Below are 20,988 nucleotides of genomic sequence, written 5' to 3' on the forward strand. Positions count from 1 at the left end.
TGGTAGCATTTTGTTATGGCAACCCTAGCAAACTAATACGGGGTTTAAAAGTCAATTGTGGTAGGAGCTACATTTAGGAATAATCAAGAGATTTCGTGGAATGGTTAAGCATTAAAAGAGCTTTTCCTGAGCTGGCAAGCCACAACTAAGGAGCCCACGAGCCACAACTAAGGAGCCAGCAAGCCGCAACCAAGGAGCCCACAAGCCGCAACTAAGGAGCCCTCCTGCCACAACTAAGACCTGGCACAACCAAATAAATAAAATAAATAAATTAATAAATATTTTAAAAAGAAAAAAAAAAAAGAGCTTTTCCTGACTTTATAAAAGCCATGTACAGATGCTATCTCTAACAGTTTTTGGTGGTTAGAATAGGTTATCGAAATCTAGTGCAGTTTTTCAAAGTCTCAGGTTTTAATTCTCCTACCAGTTCAGCTGGGGAGACAGAATTAAAATAGCACAGCGGAATAATAGTACAGAGCTTGGAGCAACCTGGACCCGAATGAAACTGCTTATTAGCAGGATGACCCTGGGTCAGTTACTTCATCTGTCTGCATCTGAGCATTCTGATACCTACCTCGTCGGGTTATTGGGGGAGTTAAATTAATGAAAAGACTGTAAAGACCCGGCAGCCCCATGGCTCGTGCTTCGTGGCTGTTAACACTTTTTTGACAATGAAAAGTCATCACCGCTGCTCTCCTTGCAAACCTCATCACTTTGCAAAGAAAATACTATTTTCTAATAAAATATTTCCTAGACTAAATTCTTTACTTCAGTGGTTTGCCCATTAGGAGGCCTGAGTTACTGAGCTCTGACTTATGTGCCAAGCACATTGAATTTTTCATACATTATTTCATTCAAACTTCTAGATACCCTAAAAGACAAGTATTATTATTATTCCCATTTGACAGATGAGGAAACTAACACTCAGAGAAGGTAAATAGCTTTCCAAAGGTCCTACAACTAGAAACACCAGGTGTTTGACTCCAAAGATCACTTTCTTCGCTACTATGCTATACTGGTCTCAAAATATAATTACTTTTTATAGAACTACACATTTTCCCTATGCTAAGTGTTTTATATTTTTAATTTTTACAACAACTTTATAAGGTCAGTACAAGATTCTATCAGTTTTACAGAGGGGGAAACATGCTTAAATAACTTACCTAATGTGATTTAGGAAGTGGCAAGGCTGAGATTCAAATCAGGTCTGTTTGGGTCCAAGGTCCTGGCTCTTTGTGCCCTGCCTTAACACCTCCACACTGTGTTTAGACTGCACAGAGCACTGCAAAGTGCACAAAACTGGAATTTAAGAGACCTGGGTTTTCATCTTGGCTGTGTTACAAACAGGCTGTGTGACATCAGGTAAGTCATTTCACCTCTGAGCCTCGATTTTCTCATTTGTTAAAAAATAATTTATCTTCTTAGCTTTAACATTCTATCACGCCAGGTGAATTCTGAGTAATTACATTCATTGTATCGCTAAATTTAAAGAAATAAGTGATTACAGACTCCTAAAAAAAACTAGAGCTGTTAAACCTTATGGTAAAGAAGTTTGATCCCAGTGCTTTGGAAATCAGCTTTGTAGATGGATTAGCGCACCAGTGAATGGGCAGTGGGAACAAAGATCACACTGAGGCTCAATATCAAAAAAACATACAACCCAATCAAAAAATGGGCAGAAGACCTAAATAGACATTTCTCCAAAGAAGACATACAGATGGCCAACAGGTATATGAAAAGATGCTCAACATCGCTAATATTAGAGAAATGCAAATCAAAACTACAATGAGGTATCACCTCACACTTGTCAGAATGGCCATCATCAAAAAGTCTACAAATAATAAATGCTGGAGAGGGTGTGGAGAAAAGGGAACCCTCTTACACTATTGGTGGGAATGTAAATTGGTGCAGCCACTATGGAGAACAGTATGGAGGTTCCTTAAAAAACTACAAATAGAGTTACCATATGATCCAGCAATCCCACTCCTGTGCATATATCTGGAAAAGATGAAAACCCTAATTTGAAAAGATACATGCACCCCAATGTTCATAGCAGCACTATTTACAACTGCCAAAACACGGAAGCAACCTAAATGTCGACTGACAGATGAACAGATAAAGAAGATGTGGTATATGTATACAATGGAATATTACTCAGCCATAAAAAAGAATGAAATAATGCCATTGGCAGCAACATGGATAGACCTAGAGATTATCATACTAAGTGAAGTAAGTCAGAGAAAGACAAATATCATATGATATAACTTATATATGGAATCTAAAAAAAATTATACAAATGAACTTATTTATGAAACAGAAATAAACTCACAGACATAAGAAACAAACTTTTGGTTACCAAAGGGGACGGGGGGAGGGATGAATTGGGAATTTGGGATTAACAGATACACACTACTATATATAAAATAAACAATAAGGGGTGCGTCAGGCTGCAGGAGAAGATGGCGGTCTCCACAGGCGTTAAAGTTCCTCGTAATTTTCGCTTGTTGCAAGAACTTGAAGAAGGACAAAAAGGAGTAGGCGATGGTACGGTTAGCTGGGGCCTTGAAGATGATGAAGATATGACACTTACAAGGTGGACAGGCATGATTATTGAGCCACCAAGGAGAAATTATGAAAACAGAATATATAGCCTGAAAGTAGAATGTGGACCTAAATACCCAGAAGCACCTTCATCAGTTAGATTTGTAACCAAAATTAATATGAATGGAATAAATAATTCCAGTGGAATTGTGGATGCACGGAGCATACCAGTGCTAGCAAAATGGCAAAATTCATACAGCATTAAAGTTGTGCTTCAAGAGCTAAGACATCTAATGATGTCCAAAGAAAATATGAAGCTTCCACAGCCACCAGAAGGACAAACATACAACAATTAATTTTAGTGGATTTAAAACTTGTCTTAAATCAACAACCTTCTATTCATGTTAATGTCTTGATTAAATATCACAATGCAAAATACCCACACATTAAGTAAGATAATTCCAGCTGGTAAACATGACCTGGACATCTGTAAGAGTATATTTAATATATGTACACCCATTATGTTTTCAGGTAACAGGAGGAAAATTCAGCACAGTTTTTTTTCTTGTTAAGGCACCATCATTTAAGCATGAACCTGGAGTACTCAGAGTGGAACTCAGGTTTCCAGGTGGAAGAACAGCGAGAAGTGTCAGATGGCTGTGCAAGCAGATGTGTTTCTGAAGAGAAAGCTCAAGAAGGAAAACCCGGAACAGCATGCTCTTGCTTAGCGAAAGAGCTTCCGTTGAAATTGTCTAAAATAGCAGGTACAATGAATATTGTCCCAAAATGTGTTCATTTTTGAAGCGGTATAGGTGCTGACTACTAGTAGTATCAAAAATACGTTCAGGATTGTTTTGATACCTGTATTTATAATAAAATTGTTGTGGGGAGGTGGACGGATTTCCGTTACAAGCTGTTCCTGGGTGTTCCATGTACCAGACGCGGTGAAGAGTTGTTTACAGTCTTTGTTGGACAAACCATGCATTTACATTTAAGTGAAATCAACAAAAAGGAAATAGATGTATGGATATGTGATTTTGAGATTAACGTTAGTCTTAAATTGTAAATAAAATGTGGAATGTTTAAAAAAAAAAACAACAATAAGGACCTACTGTAGAGCACAGGGAACTATACTCAATATCTTGTAATAAACTATAATAGAAAAGAATCTGAAAAATAATATATCTGTACATATATATACATATATGTGTATATACTATTATAACTGAATCACTTTGCTGTACACCTGAAACATTGTAAATCGACTATACTTAAATTAAAAAAAGAATCAGATTGAGTATCTGTGATCAGAGACAGGTATTCCTTCTCACTCTGCTTCAGTTTGCTTTTTGGTTGAGTGGAGAGTGCTCTAATACCTGTATGTTCACCCTAAGAAGACTCCTTCAAGTACCAAAAAAAGAGTGAGCAAGAGAATAGATGGGAAACAACATTGGAAGAAAGTTAATAAAAATGCAAGACACCCTCTTTGAAGAGGTCTTCTTCGTCCCCGGAATTGAACATCAGTAGCTGAGTTTGGAGTTTGGTCCACTGTGTTCATTAAACACAACAAGAAAGAAAATATTGTTTCCTGTGTGATCACATTGGAAATAACGGAATATAAACAAGCAGAAATCAAAAGGAAACCACAGTTTCAAAGAACTGAGTAGTGAAAAGTTGAGAACAAGAAGTGAAAGAAGAAAAACTTCAAAATTGGTGGATATGAGAAAAAAAAAAAGGGGGTCCACAAGGGAGAAAAAGGGAAAGTCAGAGGGGAAGAGGACGGGGGAGAAATGGAAAAAAGGTAATTTCCACCGAGAGAGAGCCCAAGCCACTCTTGATTTGAGGGGGTCATGCAAACATCACCTCATTCTGATTTTAGAAGATCACCCTCAAAACTCTCTTGAATTGAATTCCACACATTTTTGAGCCCTCCAAAGTCCACAGGAGTTTGAAGAACTGGGCCATCCTTCAGCAAAGTTGAAGTTGTTCTTCTATTCAGCCACCAGGGGGTGGCACATTCCACTCAATACAACAAACACTTCGAGGTTACCAAGTGCAGGGTGCCCTAGAGGCACCAGGAATGAGGCACCATTCCTTGTACACAAGTATACTTGATAATCTATTTACACAAATAATCAGAGCTCAAGAAGGAATGAGCTATGGAGTGGTATTTGAACTAAGTCTTTAAGGAGAGGTGGAAATTCATACTAAGCAGAAGTGTGTGGTAGGAGGAAAGTTCTGAAGAAAGGAATACATTTGCAAAGAAAGACTGGTGACAAAGATCATGTAAGCTTCTATTAGATAGTTGGAATAGAAAGCATTTTCTTAACTTGATGTTTTCGTACATTCAATGGCCACACACCACTTAATGGGGATTGCTCACATGTGTAAATGAGTGGAAGTGAGTTATAAAAAAAGATTCAACACATTTTAAAAATGCAATTATAGGGCATCCCTGGTGGCGCAGTGGTTGAGAATCTGCCTGCCAATGCAGGGGACACGGGTTCGAGCCCTGGTCTGGGAAGATCCCACATGCCGCGGAGCGACTAAGCTCGTGGGCCACAATTACTGAGCCTGCGCGTCTGGAGCCTGTGCTCCACAACGGGAGAGGCCACGATAGTGAGAGGCCCGCGCACCACAATGAAGAGTGGCCCCACTTGCCGCAACTAGAGAAAGCCCTCGCACAGAAACGATGACCCAACACAGCCATAAATAAATAAATAAATAAATAAATAAAATTTTTTTTAAAAAATGCAATTATACAAGTTGTTAAATGTGAAATTGTTTGCAGTCTTTCATCATGTTATCTCCACTTGGCTCCATGATCAATAGCTTGAATTGTAGTCTGATTCTTCATCAAGTTAGTTCCCTTTCTTTCTTTTTTTTTTAAAGCTGTTTTTAAAAAATAAATTTATTTATTTATTTTTGGCTGCATTGGGTCTTCATTGCTGCGCACAGGCTTTCTCTAGTTGCAGTGAGCGGGGGCTACTCTTCGTTGCGGTGCGCGGGCTGCTCATTGTGGTGGCTTCTCTTGTTGCGGAGCACAGGCTCTAGGCGCGTGGGCTTCAGTATTTGTGGCTGGCGGGCTTAGCTGCTCTGCGGCATGTGGGATCTTCCCAGACCAGGGCTCGAACCTGTGTCCCCTGCATTGGCAGGCGGATTCTTAACCACTGCGCCACCAGGGAAGCCCTATCCTTCATTTCTATTTAACTAGAAAATAGAAATTAAATCACAATTACATTGTGATCTTTGGCCAGGGTAGCAAGGGCCTCTGCTTCTTCGGATGGTTCTAGATATTTGTTCAAATGTGGACCCCAAAGTGATGGAGGGATTTCTCTCCAAATTCCACTCAAAATGCTCTGTAGAAGCAGAATTAATGAGCCTATCACACAAAACATCAGAAATCTGGATGCCTGTGCACTTTTATGATACAATTGGCTCTGATAGTGAATTTTCATGATTTGGCGCAGCATTTGAATTTTATCTTTTGTCCTTTTTATTTTTTTACAGCTTTACTGACATACAATTTAAATACCATAAAATTCACCCATTGAAGTACACAGTTCAATGAGTTCTAGTAAACTTACAAAACTGTTCGATCATCACATTTGAATTTTAGAACACCCCTTCCTCCAATTCCCTAGAGTCCTTTTGCAGACAATCTCCCTTCCACATCTAGTCCCAAGCAACCACTGGATCTACTTTCCGTGTATCTAAATTTGTATTTTCTGGACACTTTACATAAATGGAATCATACTATACTCAGTTTTTGCATTTGGCTTTTTTCACTTAGCATAATATTTTCAAGAGTCATCCCTTTTGTAGCACATCTCAGTATATTGGTACCCTAATTGACATAATAATACCTTATGCACATTTGAGCTTTAATAGTAAGTTTTTGAGATTGAACAACATAAGTACTCCAACTTTGTTTTTCCTTTTCAAAACTGTTTTGGCTCTGCAAGATTATTTGTGTTTCCATATAAATTTTCTGATCAGAGGACTTCCCTGGTGGTCCAGTGGTTGAGAATCCGCCTTCCAATGCAAGGGATACGGGTTAAGCCCGCATACTGCAACTACTGAGGCTGCGTGCCACAACTACAGAGCCCATGTGCTCTGGAGCCCGCATGCCACAACTAGAAAGAAGCCTGTGCACTGCAGCAAAGAGCCTGGCACCACAACGAAAGATCCCACATGCTGCAACTAAGACCCAACACATCCAAAAATAAATAAATAAATAATTTTTAAAAAAAAATTTCTGATCAGCTTATCAATTTCTGCAAAAAGTCATCTGTTGGGATTTTGTGAAGAATTGTGTTGAGTTAATCAGTTTTGGGGAAATTGCCCTCTTAACAATATTGAGTCTTCCAATCCATGAACTTATGTGTATTTATTTATATTTTCTTTAATTTCTCTCAGCGATATTTTGTTGTTTTCAGTGTATATATCTGGCACTACTTTTTAAAAAATATTTATTTATTTATTTATTTTGGCTGTGCCTGGTCATAGTTGCAGCACTCAGGATCTTAGTTGCGGCACTTGGGATCTTAGTTGCGGCATAAGGACTTCTTAGTTGCAGCACGCAAACTCGTGGTTGCAGCACGCATGCGGGATCTAGTTCCCCGACCAAGGATCGAACCCTGGGCCCCCTGCATTGGGGGCGTGGAGTCTTACCCACTGGACCAGCAGGGAAGTCCCTGGCACTACTTTTGATAAATTCATTCCTAAGTATCTTGTTCTGTTTGATTCTAAGTTGAATTGTTTTCTTATTGTCCTTATCATCCTGGCTAGGACCACCAGTACAGGGCTGAATAGAAGTGATGAGAGTAGATAGTCTTGGGAAGGGAAGCATTTAGTCCTCCTCCATTAAGACTGATGTTAGCTGTAGGTTGTTCATGGATGCCCTTTATCAGATTGAGAAGTACCCTTCTATCTGGTTTATTGAAGGTTTTTATCATGAATGAATGTTGGATTTTTCTATATTATGGAAATGATCATGTAGTCTTTTACTTTATTTGACTTTATAAGTATAGTGTATTAAATTAATTAATGTTTGTATGCTAATTCAACCTTTCATACCTAGGACACAGGATATACTGGGAATACACTCGGTCAGGGTGTATAATCCTTTTTTCTACATTGATCAATTTGATTTGATAGAGTTTTATTAAGAATTTTTGTGCTTGTGCTCATGAGGAATTTTGATCTGTAGTTTTCTTTTCATGTGATATCTTTGTCTGGCTTTGGTATCAGGGTAATGCTGCCATCACATGTGGGGGCTCTTTGTTACTGTAGCCTAACCTACCCTAGACTGAGTGATACAGCTGCTGAAAAGAATGATGCAGGTCTGTATTTTCAATCTCCAAAATACAGTGTTAAGTGGTAAATGCATGTTACAAACTCTATGGTATATGGTGTGCTATTATTTGTATAAGTAAAAACAAATCTATAAACATTTATGCATAGGCATAGCATTTCTCTGGAAAAACATGCAAGGAGTTGAAAATAAGGCTGCCTCTGTGAAAGAAAATTGAGCCACTGGGATAGAGGGAAGGAGACTTCTTTTTCCTGTTTATCCTTTCATACCTTTTGAATTTTGTACCATGTACAGGTATTACCTACACACACACACACACACACACTTTTAGTTTATAAAAATATTTATAGTATAAGGAAGCATAGCCACAAACAAGCTGAAAGTCACAGAAACGAGCTTTGTCTGGGAAGAAACGCTGGAGCAGGGCGTTGGGCACTGTTCTCGGCTCCGTGGCCTCCAAGACCAACTCCTTGGTCCTCACTAAGATTCTGTAAGAACCTTAATATTGTTTAAGGAGTTCCTTTTCTGATTAATATAACTTCAACTTAGAACCCAGATTGATGTGATTACAGGGCTGCCTAAAGGGACGGCCAAAGAAATTATGTGTGTCTCAAAGATCCCTTAGTGACTATTACTCCAGGGTGCATCCTACCGCATACCACTGGTCATGAGAGAAAACCCTCCTTCAATTAATATATGCAGTACATTTTGCCTCGTGAACAAAGATTGTTCTTGGGAAATGACCAGCGACGCTAACGTTCCCTTCATTTCCAAACAGGGGCCCTCACAGCTGCGCTTTGCAGATGGTGCACAACTTCTGCTATTTTTAGCCGAGAGCGCTCTAAGCTGAGGAAGCAGGTGCAGGACCGAAATTCCCCAGAGCCCGCTTCACTTCCTTGGTAATACCCTCACTTCTGGGCCAGAGATGCTGCACTGGCATCCACAGATCTGCATCAGCCCCCAGACTGACTGTTGTCATGCCCAGAGAGGACAAACTTTGGAGTTCTAGGAGACTAGCTTGAGTGAGAAGAGCCATGGCCAGCCAAGGAGTCATTTATTAATAAAACGGTATGTGGGGACTTCCCTGGCGGTCCAGCAGTTGACTCTGTGCTTCCACTGCAGGGGGCATGGGTTTGATCCCTCGTCAAGAAACTAAGATCCCACATGCCAGTGCAGCCAAAATAAATAAATAAATGAAATGATATGTAAATTAATACCTTACGTTAGCTATAAATGATTATGCATGAAAATTATAAAACATGGATTGGAAGATACAGACCAAACTCATCAGGGCTGACTGAAGTCAGGGCACAGAACAGGAGAGGAATCGGGTTGGGGCGGTGATTAAAGGGTATGCCGGCTTCATCTATGATGTTTCACATTCGTTAACGAGAAGACGAGATGCAAATCAGACGAACATTAACAGTTATTAATTCTTGACGTTGGGGGAATTCTCTGGCAGTCCAGTGGTTAGGACTCGGTGCTTTCACTACCAAGGGCCTGAGTTCGATCCCTGGTCTGGGAGCTAAGATCCTGCAAGCCGGGCAATGAAGCCAAAAAATAACCCCAAAATCTTGATGTTGGAAATGGGAGTATTTGCTAAATTTTTCTATATATTTTTCAGTATGTTTAGCTCAAAAAAAAAAAAAAACTAATAGAAAATTGAATATGTTCAGATTTTTAATTTAATTTAATTTAATTTTGGCCACGGCCACACAGCTTGTGGGATCTTAGTTCCCTGACCAGGGGTTGAACCTGCGCCCTCGGCAGTGAAAGTGCGGAGTCCTAACCACTGGAACACCAGGGAATTCCGTTTTTCTTTTTCTTTCTTTTTAAAAAAAATTTTTTTTGGAATGTGTTCAGATTTTACGCAAGAGGATTTTTTGCAGATTCCTGCAAAAAATGGAGACGCCTCTTCAGGCTTCACAATTTAGCTTTATCTCACAGCAAGACAAGACCTAGAGCTTCCTCCTTCCTGTTCTCTTCCTGATGGAGCAATGGAGAGAATGGATAGCTGTCTTCTATCTGTCAGTCACCTTGGCCTTTTGAAACTAACTAGCCGCTGGGTTCTGGAAGTGGGCTCTGGATGGGGGCTCAGCCTGGGATTAAGGGAAACATTGAGAATTTCCCTCCCCATTCATGATGCCCCCGCCACTTCAGCAGGTCCTCTCTTTAGCTGGTATCTTTCAACCCATCTCTCAGTCCAGAGCTTACGTGGTCCGGCTCAGGAAGGAGGACATACAGACACTCTCTCATACACACATGTGCTCACATAGGTAGATGTGGCAGTCAACTTGGTCTTGACGTCAAATGTCTGTCCAACTGTGGGTCACAGTCAAAATGTCTGAGAGCCACTATCGTAAGTAATGCAAACATAACATGGCCGAATCAGAGATCTTTATTCCATTCACTTTCTTCTCTCTAAATGTCTGAAAAATGTCCCTCCCCCATTTTCTCCATCTCGGTAAATGACACCACCATCTGACCCAACTGCTTCAACCAAAGACCAGAGTGCTCTCTTCCCTCACCCTCTATATCCCAGCCACCATCAGCTACAGAATAGATAACAGATAATTCTTTCATCGCAAGTATTGGTTTGTAAAACTTGTGTTTTGGACACAGACACACATACCCACACACATAATATGCACACTTAATTGCAATATAAAATGTATTTCTTCCCTTTTCTTGAAAAGGAAGAATGTTACAAAGAGGTGGTTTTTATATTTTAAGCCTCTCTAAGCAGGTTGGAAACATTTGGAGCTCACAGATTCTTTATTTCCTTGTTTGTATTTTTAAATGTTTGGTATCCTCTTCATTCTGTCGTCTTTCCTTTTCTATTGCTAAGAAATCTGCTCCTTTTATGAGAAATAATTGATGGAAGGTAGGAGGAAAAAGAGATTGTGGAAGGTATGATGCATTTTTAGTTTGCTGTGTCCTTATTGATGGATGTGAGGACCAACTAGAAGTCTGCTCTGTGCTCTGGATTCCCCAGCTCTCCATCTAGACCTCCTGTGGCACTTCCCACTTTTGACCTTGTGCTGCAGTTACTGGAACACATGGTTTATCCTCTCTAATTACCTATACCCTGCTTGGGAAAGGTTCCTTCTATATTTTACCTGTGTTCCCCCCCAGCCCGCCCCATCATCAGAGAGCCTAGCACAGTCCATTACAAAAATCTTTTGAAGGGAACCCTCCTATACTGTTGGTGGGAGTGTAAGTTGGTGCAGCCACTATGGAAAACAGTATGAAGGTTCCTCAAAAAACTAAAAATAGAATTACCATATAATCCAGCAATCCCACTCCTGAGCATATATCCAGACAAAACTATAATTCAAAAAGATACATGCGGGCTTCACTGGTGGTGCAGTGGTTGAGAATCTGCCTGCCAATGCAGGGGACACGGGTTCGAGCCCTGGTCTGGGAAGATTCCACATGCCACGGAGCAACTAGGCCCGTGAGCCACAACTGCTGAGCCTGCGCGTCTGGAGCTTGTGCTCCGCAACAAGAGAGGCCGTGATGGTGAGAGGCCCGCGCACCGCAATGAAGAGTGGCCCCCGCTCGCCGCCAACTGGAGAGAGCCCGCACACAGAGGCGAAGACCCAGCACAGCCAAAAATAAATAAATAAATAAATAAATAAAAATTTTTTAAAAAGATACATGCACCTCTATGTTCACAGCAGCACTATTCACAATAGCCAAGACACGGAAGCAACCTAAATGTCCCTCGACAGATGAATGAATAAAGAAGATGTGGTACATATAGACAATGGAATATTACTCAGCCATAAAAAAGAATAAAATAATGCCATTGGCAGCAACATGGATAGACCTAGAGATTATCATACTAAGTGAAGTAAGTCAGAAAGAGAAAGACAAATACCATATGATATCACTTACATGGGGAATCTAAAATATGGGACAAATGAACCTATCTACGAAAGAGAAACGGACTCACGGACACAGAGAACAGACTTGTGGTTGCCAAAGGAGAGGGGGTTGGGGGAGGGAAGAATTGGGAGGTTGGGGTTAGCAGAAGGAAACTATTATATATAGGATGGATAACCAACAAGGTCCTACTGTATAGCACAAGAAACTATATTCAATATCCAATGATAAACCATAATGGAAAAGAATGTAAAAAAAGAATATATATATATGTATAACTGAATCACTTTGCTGAACAGCAGAAATTAACACAACATTGTAAATCAACTATACTTCAATATGAATAAATTTATTTTATTTTTATTTTTGGCTGCGTTGGGTCTTTGTTGCTGCACGCGGGCTTTCTCTAGTTATGGCGAGCGGGGGCTACTCTTTGTTGTGGTGCGCTGGCTTCTCATTGCGGTGGCTTCTCTTGTTGCGGAGCACGGGCTCTAGGCGCGTGGGCTCAGTAGTTGTGGCACACGGGCTTAGTTGTTCCGCAGCATGTGGTATCTTCCCAGACCAGGGCTCGAACCCGTGTCCCCTACATCGGCAGGCAGATTCTTAACCACTGCACCACCAGGGAAGTCCCATAAATATATAAGTAAATAAACAAATAAATCTTTTGAGTGACTGCCTAATTCTAAATGCCTTCCTTCCTCCCTTCTTTCTATCCTTCCTTCCCTCCCGCCTTTCTTCCTTAGAGAGCTGGAAAGCCGTGCTTTAAGAAACTCTGGGGCTTCCCTGGTGTCGCAGTGGTTGAGAATCTGCCTGCCAATGCAGAGGACACGGGTTCGAGCCCTGGTCTGGGAGGATCCCACATGCTGCGGAGCAACTAGGCCCGTGAGCCACAACTACTGAGCCTGCGAGTCTGGAGCCTGTGCTCCGCAACAAAAGAGGCCGCAATAGTGAGAGGCCCGCGCACCGCGATGAAGAGTGGCCCCCACTTGCCGCAACTAGAGAAAGTCCTCGCACAGAAACGAAGACCCAACACAGCCATAAATAAATAAATAAATAATAAAGATGCCAGGGAGAGATTTGCATACAATATGCATTAAAAAAAAAAAAAAAAAAAAAGAAACTCTGCTTTCAGCTGGAATCCAGAACAAAAGGGGCAGGGCCTTTGGTCCAGAGAGCATCCCCCCGTGGCCCCTGCCCTTGTCGATCTGGTAAACAGGCCTGCAGAGAAGAAAGTGTACAGTGGGCATGAACACGCTAAAGAGAGACAACGCTCGTCAAAGTGGGCACAAGCAGAGTTTGCCAAGTGTCCTTGCCGATGTGAGGGAAGAAATCCCTTTATCTCATTCCTGTGGGGAAATTCCTCTTCCAGCGAGTTTGGAATGACACTAACCTCTAAGGTTATTTCCAACACTCACTCACAGAAATGAGCAAAGGCAGCCTGAGGCCCGTCCTGGAGTCATGAATCAACTTTACGTGCCGGCAGAGGTCACTGGTACACCTCAGCACTCTAGTGCTTTTTCTCTTAGGGAGTTCAACTTGACTGCCAGGGGATCTAATACACATGGGAAGAGAGCCAATGAAAATAAGGTGAAACTGCATCATCTCACTCTAAGGGGGAAAATATCTGAGGTAGAGCCAGAGAAACCATATAGAGACACATCGTTTTTATTTGCCAGATAATGGGGCGTAGGGCAGTGATTACGGTTTCTTTATGTCTCACGTGGCTCCAGGTGCAACCACCAGCAATCAACACATAATTTTTAATAATAATAATAATGTTATATCCAAGAGCAATAAATCCTCTAACTTTGCCCATTGAACGTAGCCTGTAAACCGTTTCTTGAAATTGCTTTCCAGCCAGTTTCAAACACGATTCTATTAAACCATTAAATAAAACAGAAGAGACTGTGTCATAAAGTGAGAGTGAGGATTATGTCAAAGGAGGTTAGAGGCTAAACTTATAGTATCTAAATTTTGTTGAGTAAGCAAGTGATAAAATTTTACTAAGCACAACCTTTAAGTTATATAAAATATTCTCTGGTTGGAATCACATTTTGTCCAAAAGTACTTCTTTATCTCAAGGGGGTGGTAAGATGATATGAAATATTTTAACAAGGGAAATAGAAAGATTGAAAATAATCAAGAACTAAAGTGAACTTCACCTACAAAAAAAAGTAAAACACTTCACAATTTTATTTTATTTTATTTATTTATTTATTTATTGGCTGCGTTGGGCCTTCGTTGCTGCGCGTGAGCTTTCTCTAGGTGTAGCGAGAGGGGGCTACTCTTCATCATGGTGTGCAGGCTTCTCACTGCGGTGGCTTCTCTTGTTGCAGAGCATGGGCTCTAGGCACATGGGCTTCAGTAGTTGTGGCACAAAGGCTCAGTAGTGGTGGCGCACGGGCTTAGTTGCTCCGCGGCACGTGGGATCTTCCCAGACCAGGGCTCGAACCTGTGTTTCCTGAACTGGCAGGCGGATTCTTAACCACTGTGCTACCAGGGAAGCCCCACTTCACAATTTTAGAATTTCAGGGAGAGAAATTGGGTTTGTCCTGTCGATATATTTTAAGCTCACAGATGAAGACAAGGTTGCTGGTATTTAGAACTTTTAATTTTCATATATTGAACGTAATTTTTTTAAATTATGATTTGGGCCAGAGGCCAACTTCTTGCAAAAATTTTTAGATTGTTTCCCATTATTTAATCAGAAAGGCTTTGAATATACTGAAAGACTCCACAAAATTCTGATGTTAGTAACTTAAAAAATTTTTTTAATTACTTAATTAAATTATTTTAAATGTTTTTTTTAATTGAAGTATAGCTGATTTAATGATATTAGTAACTTTTAAAGAACTATTTGGTGGTAGACTCAAGAGGGAAAAACTGATACAGGAAGAGCATATATGTAAAAGCAAACAATAAGAAATAGGAAATATAAATGCAATAGACAGTCCCATCAGGTACACAGCCGGCCACCCCAGAAAGAACCTGGAGATGGGAAAGTGGGGGTGGGGTGGGGTGTAGGATACACCATAAAGATATTTTATAGAAAAATATGCTAATTATCATACTAAGTGAAGTCAGACAGAGAAAGACAAATATAACATGATATCACCTATATGTGATATCTAAAACTTTTACAAATGAGTCTACACACAAAACAAACAGACCCACAGACATACAAAACAAACTTATGGCTACCAAAGGGGAAAGAGAGGGGAGGGATAAATTAGGAATATGGAATTAAGAGATACCAACTACTCTACATGAAATAGATAAACAACAAGGACCTACTATATAGCACAGGGAACTATATTCAATAGCTTATAATAACCGATAATGGAAAAGAATCTGAAAAAGAATATATATATATATGTCCCTGAATCACTTTGCTGTACACTTAAACTAATCACTTTGCTGTACACTTAAACTAACACAATATTGTAAATCAACTATAGAGCAATTAAAAAAAGAAAAAAAATATGTTAAAACAGAAACTCACAACAGATAATGTCATCTGTGCAATAGGATCAGATACTGATGTTATTTTTTAATAAAAATATTGCGGGACTTCCCTGGTGGTGCAGTGGTTAAGAATCCGCCTGCCAATGCAGGGGACACGGGTTCGAGCCCTGGTCCGGGAAGATCCCATATGCGGTGGAGCACCTAAGCCCGTGCACCACAACTACTGAGCCCGCATGCTGCAACTACTGAAGCCCGAGCACCTGGAGCCCATGCTCCGCAACAAGCCCACGTGCCGCAACTAGAGAAAGCCTGCACGCAGCAACAGAGACCCAACGCAGCCAAAAGTAAATAAATAAATAAATATATTAATTTTTAAAAATTATATATATAGAGAGAGAGAGAGAGAAAAAAAAACAATGATTGGAAGAGCCCTTAAGTGTATATCCATTCATTCTATCCCTCAACCTTCTGGCAGGAAAAGAACTCAAGCTATCTTCACAGATTTAACAAGCAAAAAATAAAAGGCAAATTCATAGAGACAGAAAATAGAACAGAGGTTAAAGTTCTACGTTATAATATTTACCATCTTAAGCATTCTAAGTGTGCAGTCCGGTGGCATTAAGTACATTCACGTTGCTGTGCAACCATCACCTCCATCCATCTCCAGAGCTCTTCATCTTGTAAAACTGAAACTCTGTGCCCATTAAACACTAACTCCCTGTTCTCCTCGCCTCCACCTCTAATAACTAACCACCATTCTACTTTCTGTCTCTATGAATTTGACTACTCCAGGTATGGCATTATGGGGTTTTTTTTAAAGCTTTTTTTAAAAATTGAATTTGTTTTGCATATCCTTTATTTTATTTATGTAGTTAATTTTTTTGGCCGCTCCATGCGGCATGTGGGATCCTAGTTCCCCGACCAGGGATTCAACCCGTGTCCCCTGCAGTGGAAGCGCAGTCTTAACCACTGGACCGCCAGGGAAGTCCCTTATTATGTTACATATATTTTACCACCAAAAAAAAAAATTTTAAGGAAAAAATGAGAAACTTTTCCCTCCTTTCCATCCCAATTGCCCTGCCCTGGCCAGACCACCATTTTTGTCTTATGCATTATAGATGGTGGTAGTAGCCCCATAACTAGTCTCCATTCCAGAGTCACGACTCTGACCCGGGACCCACTCACCTCTCCATTTCCACTCTGAAACTGTCAAGAGTTTACTAATTCCTACACAATCAAATACGAAATCCTTAGATTGCCTCAAGGCTAACAGGGGGTAAACCCCCAGCACCTCCCAACTTGCTAAGATGCTGCTCCTCAGAGTGACACAGGGAGACAAGTGAAAGACAGAGGTCACACGGCAAAGTCTGAAAGAAAAAAAAAAAGACCTTCCCACTAAATGCTGTGTTTGAACAGACATTGATTGTAAAACACACTCGGGATGGTACCCCCTCTGCACCATGGACAGCCACAAAGTAGACGACTTATCCCCTCATTCTGACCAAACACCTAGGCAGAAGTCCTGCTAGTTTAGGCAAGCTAGTTGATCTAAACTGGTATGAACCATCTACTGTATAGGACAAAGAACTCTACCCAGTACTCTGTAATGACCTATATGGGGAAAGAATCTAAAAAAGAGTGGATATATGTATATGCATAACGGATTCACTTTGCTGTACACCTGAAACTAACAGAACATTGTAAATCAACTATACTCCAATAAAATTTTTTTTAAATAAAAATTAAAAAAAATAAACTGGTCTAAACCAAAGTTGGGCCTCACTGTCTGGCACCCTCGCCATTCAATTACAACAACTACCATTACTGCTGCGCCCGCTGCATCTTGGGAGGTGAGCATCCTCTCAGGCAGCAATCCCAGAACAATAAGTGCTGGAAGAAAGGGCCCCCCATGCACCCCATCTGACAGAGAATGTGCCTCTGGGCTCACTAGGAGGGCTGGGCAGCAAGCAGGAGGCAGATGGCCCTCTCACTCCACTGGGCAGCTTCCTGGACTGGTTCTGCAGTTGGAGAATCTTAGAATGTGAGCAGAAAAAAGCCTCACAGGGACTTCCCTGGTGGCGCAGTGGTTAAGAATCCACCTGCCGATGCAGGGGACACGGGTTCGATCCCTGGTCCGGGAAGATCCCCACATGCTACGGAGCAACTAAGCCCATGCTCCACAACTACTAAGCCTGCGCTCTAGAGCCCAGGAGCCACAACTACTGAGCCTGTGTGCCACAACTACTGAAGCCCACGCGCCTAGAGCCCGTGCTCCGCAACAAGAGAAGCCATCTCAACGAGAAGCTCGTGCACCGCTAGGAAGAGTAGCCCCCGCTCGCCACAACTAGAGAAAGCCCACTCGCAGCAACGAAGACCCAATGCAGCCAAGAAAAAAGAAGAAAGCTTCACGGTCACCAGAAATTGTTTTGGAAAACAGTGCAGTCCAGTTCTCCATCAGCCTGAAGGGAGAAATCTGACACCTCCCTCAATGAAGGGGGTAAAAACAGTCCAGTCACCTGACCGGTGACCATCTCCTCATTCACAGAGGAGAGAATCTGTACATCCTAGAAGAGATTCTGCAGCTTTCAAGGGAAAGGGAGCATCATTCTGAGGACTTCGGCGGGGGTGGGGGGGGGGGAAGTGTTTTTATATAAGAGCAAAAAAGTTGTTTATAAAATATCTAAAAGATCTGGAGTAACGTAGCAGAGATAAGGGAGTTGCACTGAGAGTTCCAGAGATTTGCAAAAGGGTCCACTTGAGATTTTGGCAAAGTGCTGATTTCTGCCTGAATCTAGAGGGAAAATCACCAGAAAGGAGTAGGTGGACAGATCTAAAAAATCAGAAGTACTGATACATGGGTGGGCCTCAAAAACATTATGGTCAGTGAAAGAAGCCAGGCACAAAGAACTGGATACTATATGATTCCATTACATGAAGGGTCCAGAAAGAACAAATCTACAGATAAAGAAAGCAGACCAGTGGTTGCCTGGGGCTGGAGGTGGGAATGAGGGCTGACTGCAAACAGGCATGAGTTATAAAATGGCATGATGGAAATGTGCTAAAATGGATTGTGGTGATGTGTGCACAACTCAGTGCATTTACTAAAAATCACTGAATTGTACACTTAACCACGGATGAATTTCACAGTAGCTAAATTATAACTCAATAAAGTTGTTCAAAAAAAAATACAAAAACCATATCCTAGACAAGAAGAATAAAATAAATGGACAAAAAGCCTTATCTAGAAGTTAAGAGGGATTAAAGACTACTCCAAGTAAACTACAAAGACAAAATAAAAAATTAGTAACAATCTAGAAAACAGTAAGATTAATATAAAAATTTTAGGAGCTATTAAAGAATAAAGAGCCAAACTTCAGAAAAAAATGTATTTTAAAAAAAGAAGAAAAGAACATAGAAATTCTAAAGGAGATGTGAAAAGACAAACTGAAACTTATTGAAATTTTTGAGATTGAGCAAAAATTGGTTCAAACCAGGCAGCATCCATCTAGCAGAGAGAAAGGAGCTCTGAGAAGCTACACAGGATAAAAGACTTTTTTAAAAAATTGAAGTACAATTGACTTACTTACAATATTATATTAGTTTCAGATGTACAACATAGTGAGTTGATATTTTTATACCTTACAAAATGATCACCAAGATAAGTCCAGTAACCATCTGTCACCATACAAAGTTATTACAATATTATTGATGATATTCCCAGTTCTATACATTACATCCCCGTGACTTATTTTACAACTGGAAGCTTGTACCTCAATCTCCCTCACCTACTTCATTCATCTCCTACCCCATCCCTTGTCAATCACCAGTTTGTTCTCTGTATCTATGAGTCAGTCTGTTTCTGTTTTGTTTTATCTGTTCATTTGCTTTGATTTTTAGATTCCACATATAAGTGAAATCGTACAGTATTTGTCTTTCTCTGTCTGACTTATTTCACTGTGCATAATACCCCCTAGGTCTATCCATGTTGTTGCAAATGGCAAGATTTCATTCTTTTTTACAACTGAGTAATGAAATGAAAGGCTTTTGTAGCCAGAAGGGAGGGAGCAGGAATAAGGAAGCTATACTAGGCAAACAAGTGGGTTGGTAATCGCAGTCATTTTCCCTTAGGGCACGGCAGGGTCTATCAAGCAGATGACCTAATGCTGTTGATCAGGTGATTCCGGACTGACTAGTTTAAGATTCCTGGAATTCCCTGGTGGTCCAGTAGTTAGGACTCTGAGCTCTCACTGCCAGGGCCCGGGTTCAATCCCTGAATGGGGACTAAGATCACACAAGCCACGCAGTGCGGCCAAAAAAGTAAAAAAAAAAAAAAAAAAAAAAAAAAGAGACAGATTCCATTTCTGGGAGAGGCTGAAACTGTAATTAAGTTAAGACTCTTTGGTATCATTGGGTGTAGCATAAGCAACTCCATTTTGGGCCTGTTGTGTTGTTTTTAACATAGGTATAAAAACAAAGATGTAGGATTTTTTTTTTAAACTTAAAACAGAAGAAATACCCCTTAATGTTAAGAGTGATTCTCTCTCTTTAAATTGATTATAAGTGGTTTTTATTTTCTCCTTACTTTTCCAAATTTCCTGTAATAACACAATTTTGATTATAAATACTATTATACGTGTGCATGTTTATAAGTAATGATTTTGAAACTTTAAGTGAAATGGATGATCTTCTAGAAAATACAAATTACCCAGATTGCTTTAAGAAGAAACAATAACCAACAAGGACCTAGTGTATAGCACAGGGAACTATACTCAATATTTTGTAATAATCTATAAGGGAAAAGAATCTGAAAAAGAAAAGATATATATATATATATATATATATATATATACATATATGTATAACTGAATCACTTTGCCGTACACCTGAAACTAACACAACATTGTAAACCAACTATACTTCAATTTAATAGAAAATAAAGAGGAACTCCCTGGCGGTCCAGTGGTTAGAACTCGATGCTTTCACTGCGAGGGCCTGGGTTCAATCCCTGGTTGGGGAACTAAGATTCCAGAAGCCATGCAGTGCAGCCAAAAAAAAACACAGTAATAAAAAAAAAAGTAATAATAAATAAAATACAGAAATAACAAAAAAGTATATTTGAAAATATTTAAAGTTTACAATTCAAAATGTTCTTATATTAGTATTATGTATTTTTTCTCGTGTGTGTGTGTGTGTGTGTGGTGTGTGTGTGTGTGTGTGTTGTGTGCATGTGTTTGGACAACACTATAGGCCCCAAATTAAAACAGTCGAGTGGACGGAACACACCCTCCCCCACCCCCACCCCATCTTGATGTGGTCACCTGGCTGTGACTACATTCAGTGAAACAAGAAGAATGGATAAACCCGCTGTCATCTGGTTGTTGCAGGTTGCGTACTTGGGGAAGCAGTTGCTAGGATGGAGCGGGGCATGCACGAGAAGCAGGATTGGGCAGGGCGAGATCTCAGACTGACCGCGAGGCAGACCTGGCAACATTTCTCCCTGTAGAGACATCCTCTGTAGGATGGAATTGGCCAAGACCTCCTACCGCTATCTTACCTGGTCATTGGCCAGGGGATGCCCCAGGAGAGAGAATCTCAACTTAAAAGCTGATGCAGGTATCCAGAATATGTAAAGAACCCTTCCAATTCAACAAGAAGAAGACAACGCAATTTTAAAATGGGCAAGAGGGGAATTCCCTGGTGGTTTTGTGGTTAGGACTCAATGCTTTCATTGCTGTGGCCCGGATTCAAATCCTGGTCAGGGAACTAAGATCCCGTAA

The 20,988-nt window shown here is 40.6% G+C and overlaps 2 protein-coding genes across 2 annotated transcripts in view; one reads left to right on the plus strand and one right to left on the minus strand.

The window, feature by feature from the left end:
- OSBPL10 (oxysterol binding protein like 10) overlaps positions 1-20,988 on the minus strand; it is a 377,400-nt gene that overhangs the window by 329,361 nt on the left and 27,051 nt on the right. The window lies entirely within an intron of this gene.
- On the plus strand, positions 2,454-3,297 carry LOC132374073 (ubiquitin-conjugating enzyme E2 variant 2-like). The gene has a single exon (XM_059937571.1). It carries the CDS (start codon positions 2,460-2,462, stop codon positions 2,895-2,897), a length of 438 nt encoding a protein of 145 aa, XP_059793554.1. The 5' UTR covers positions 2,454-2,459; the 3' UTR covers positions 2,898-3,297.

Source organism: Balaenoptera ricei, chromosome 11 (genome assembly GCF_028023285.1).
Source record: "Balaenoptera ricei isolate mBalRic1 chromosome 11, mBalRic1.hap2, whole genome shotgun sequence".
Taxonomy (NCBI): Eukaryota; Metazoa; Chordata; class Mammalia; order Artiodactyla; family Balaenopteridae; genus Balaenoptera; species Balaenoptera ricei.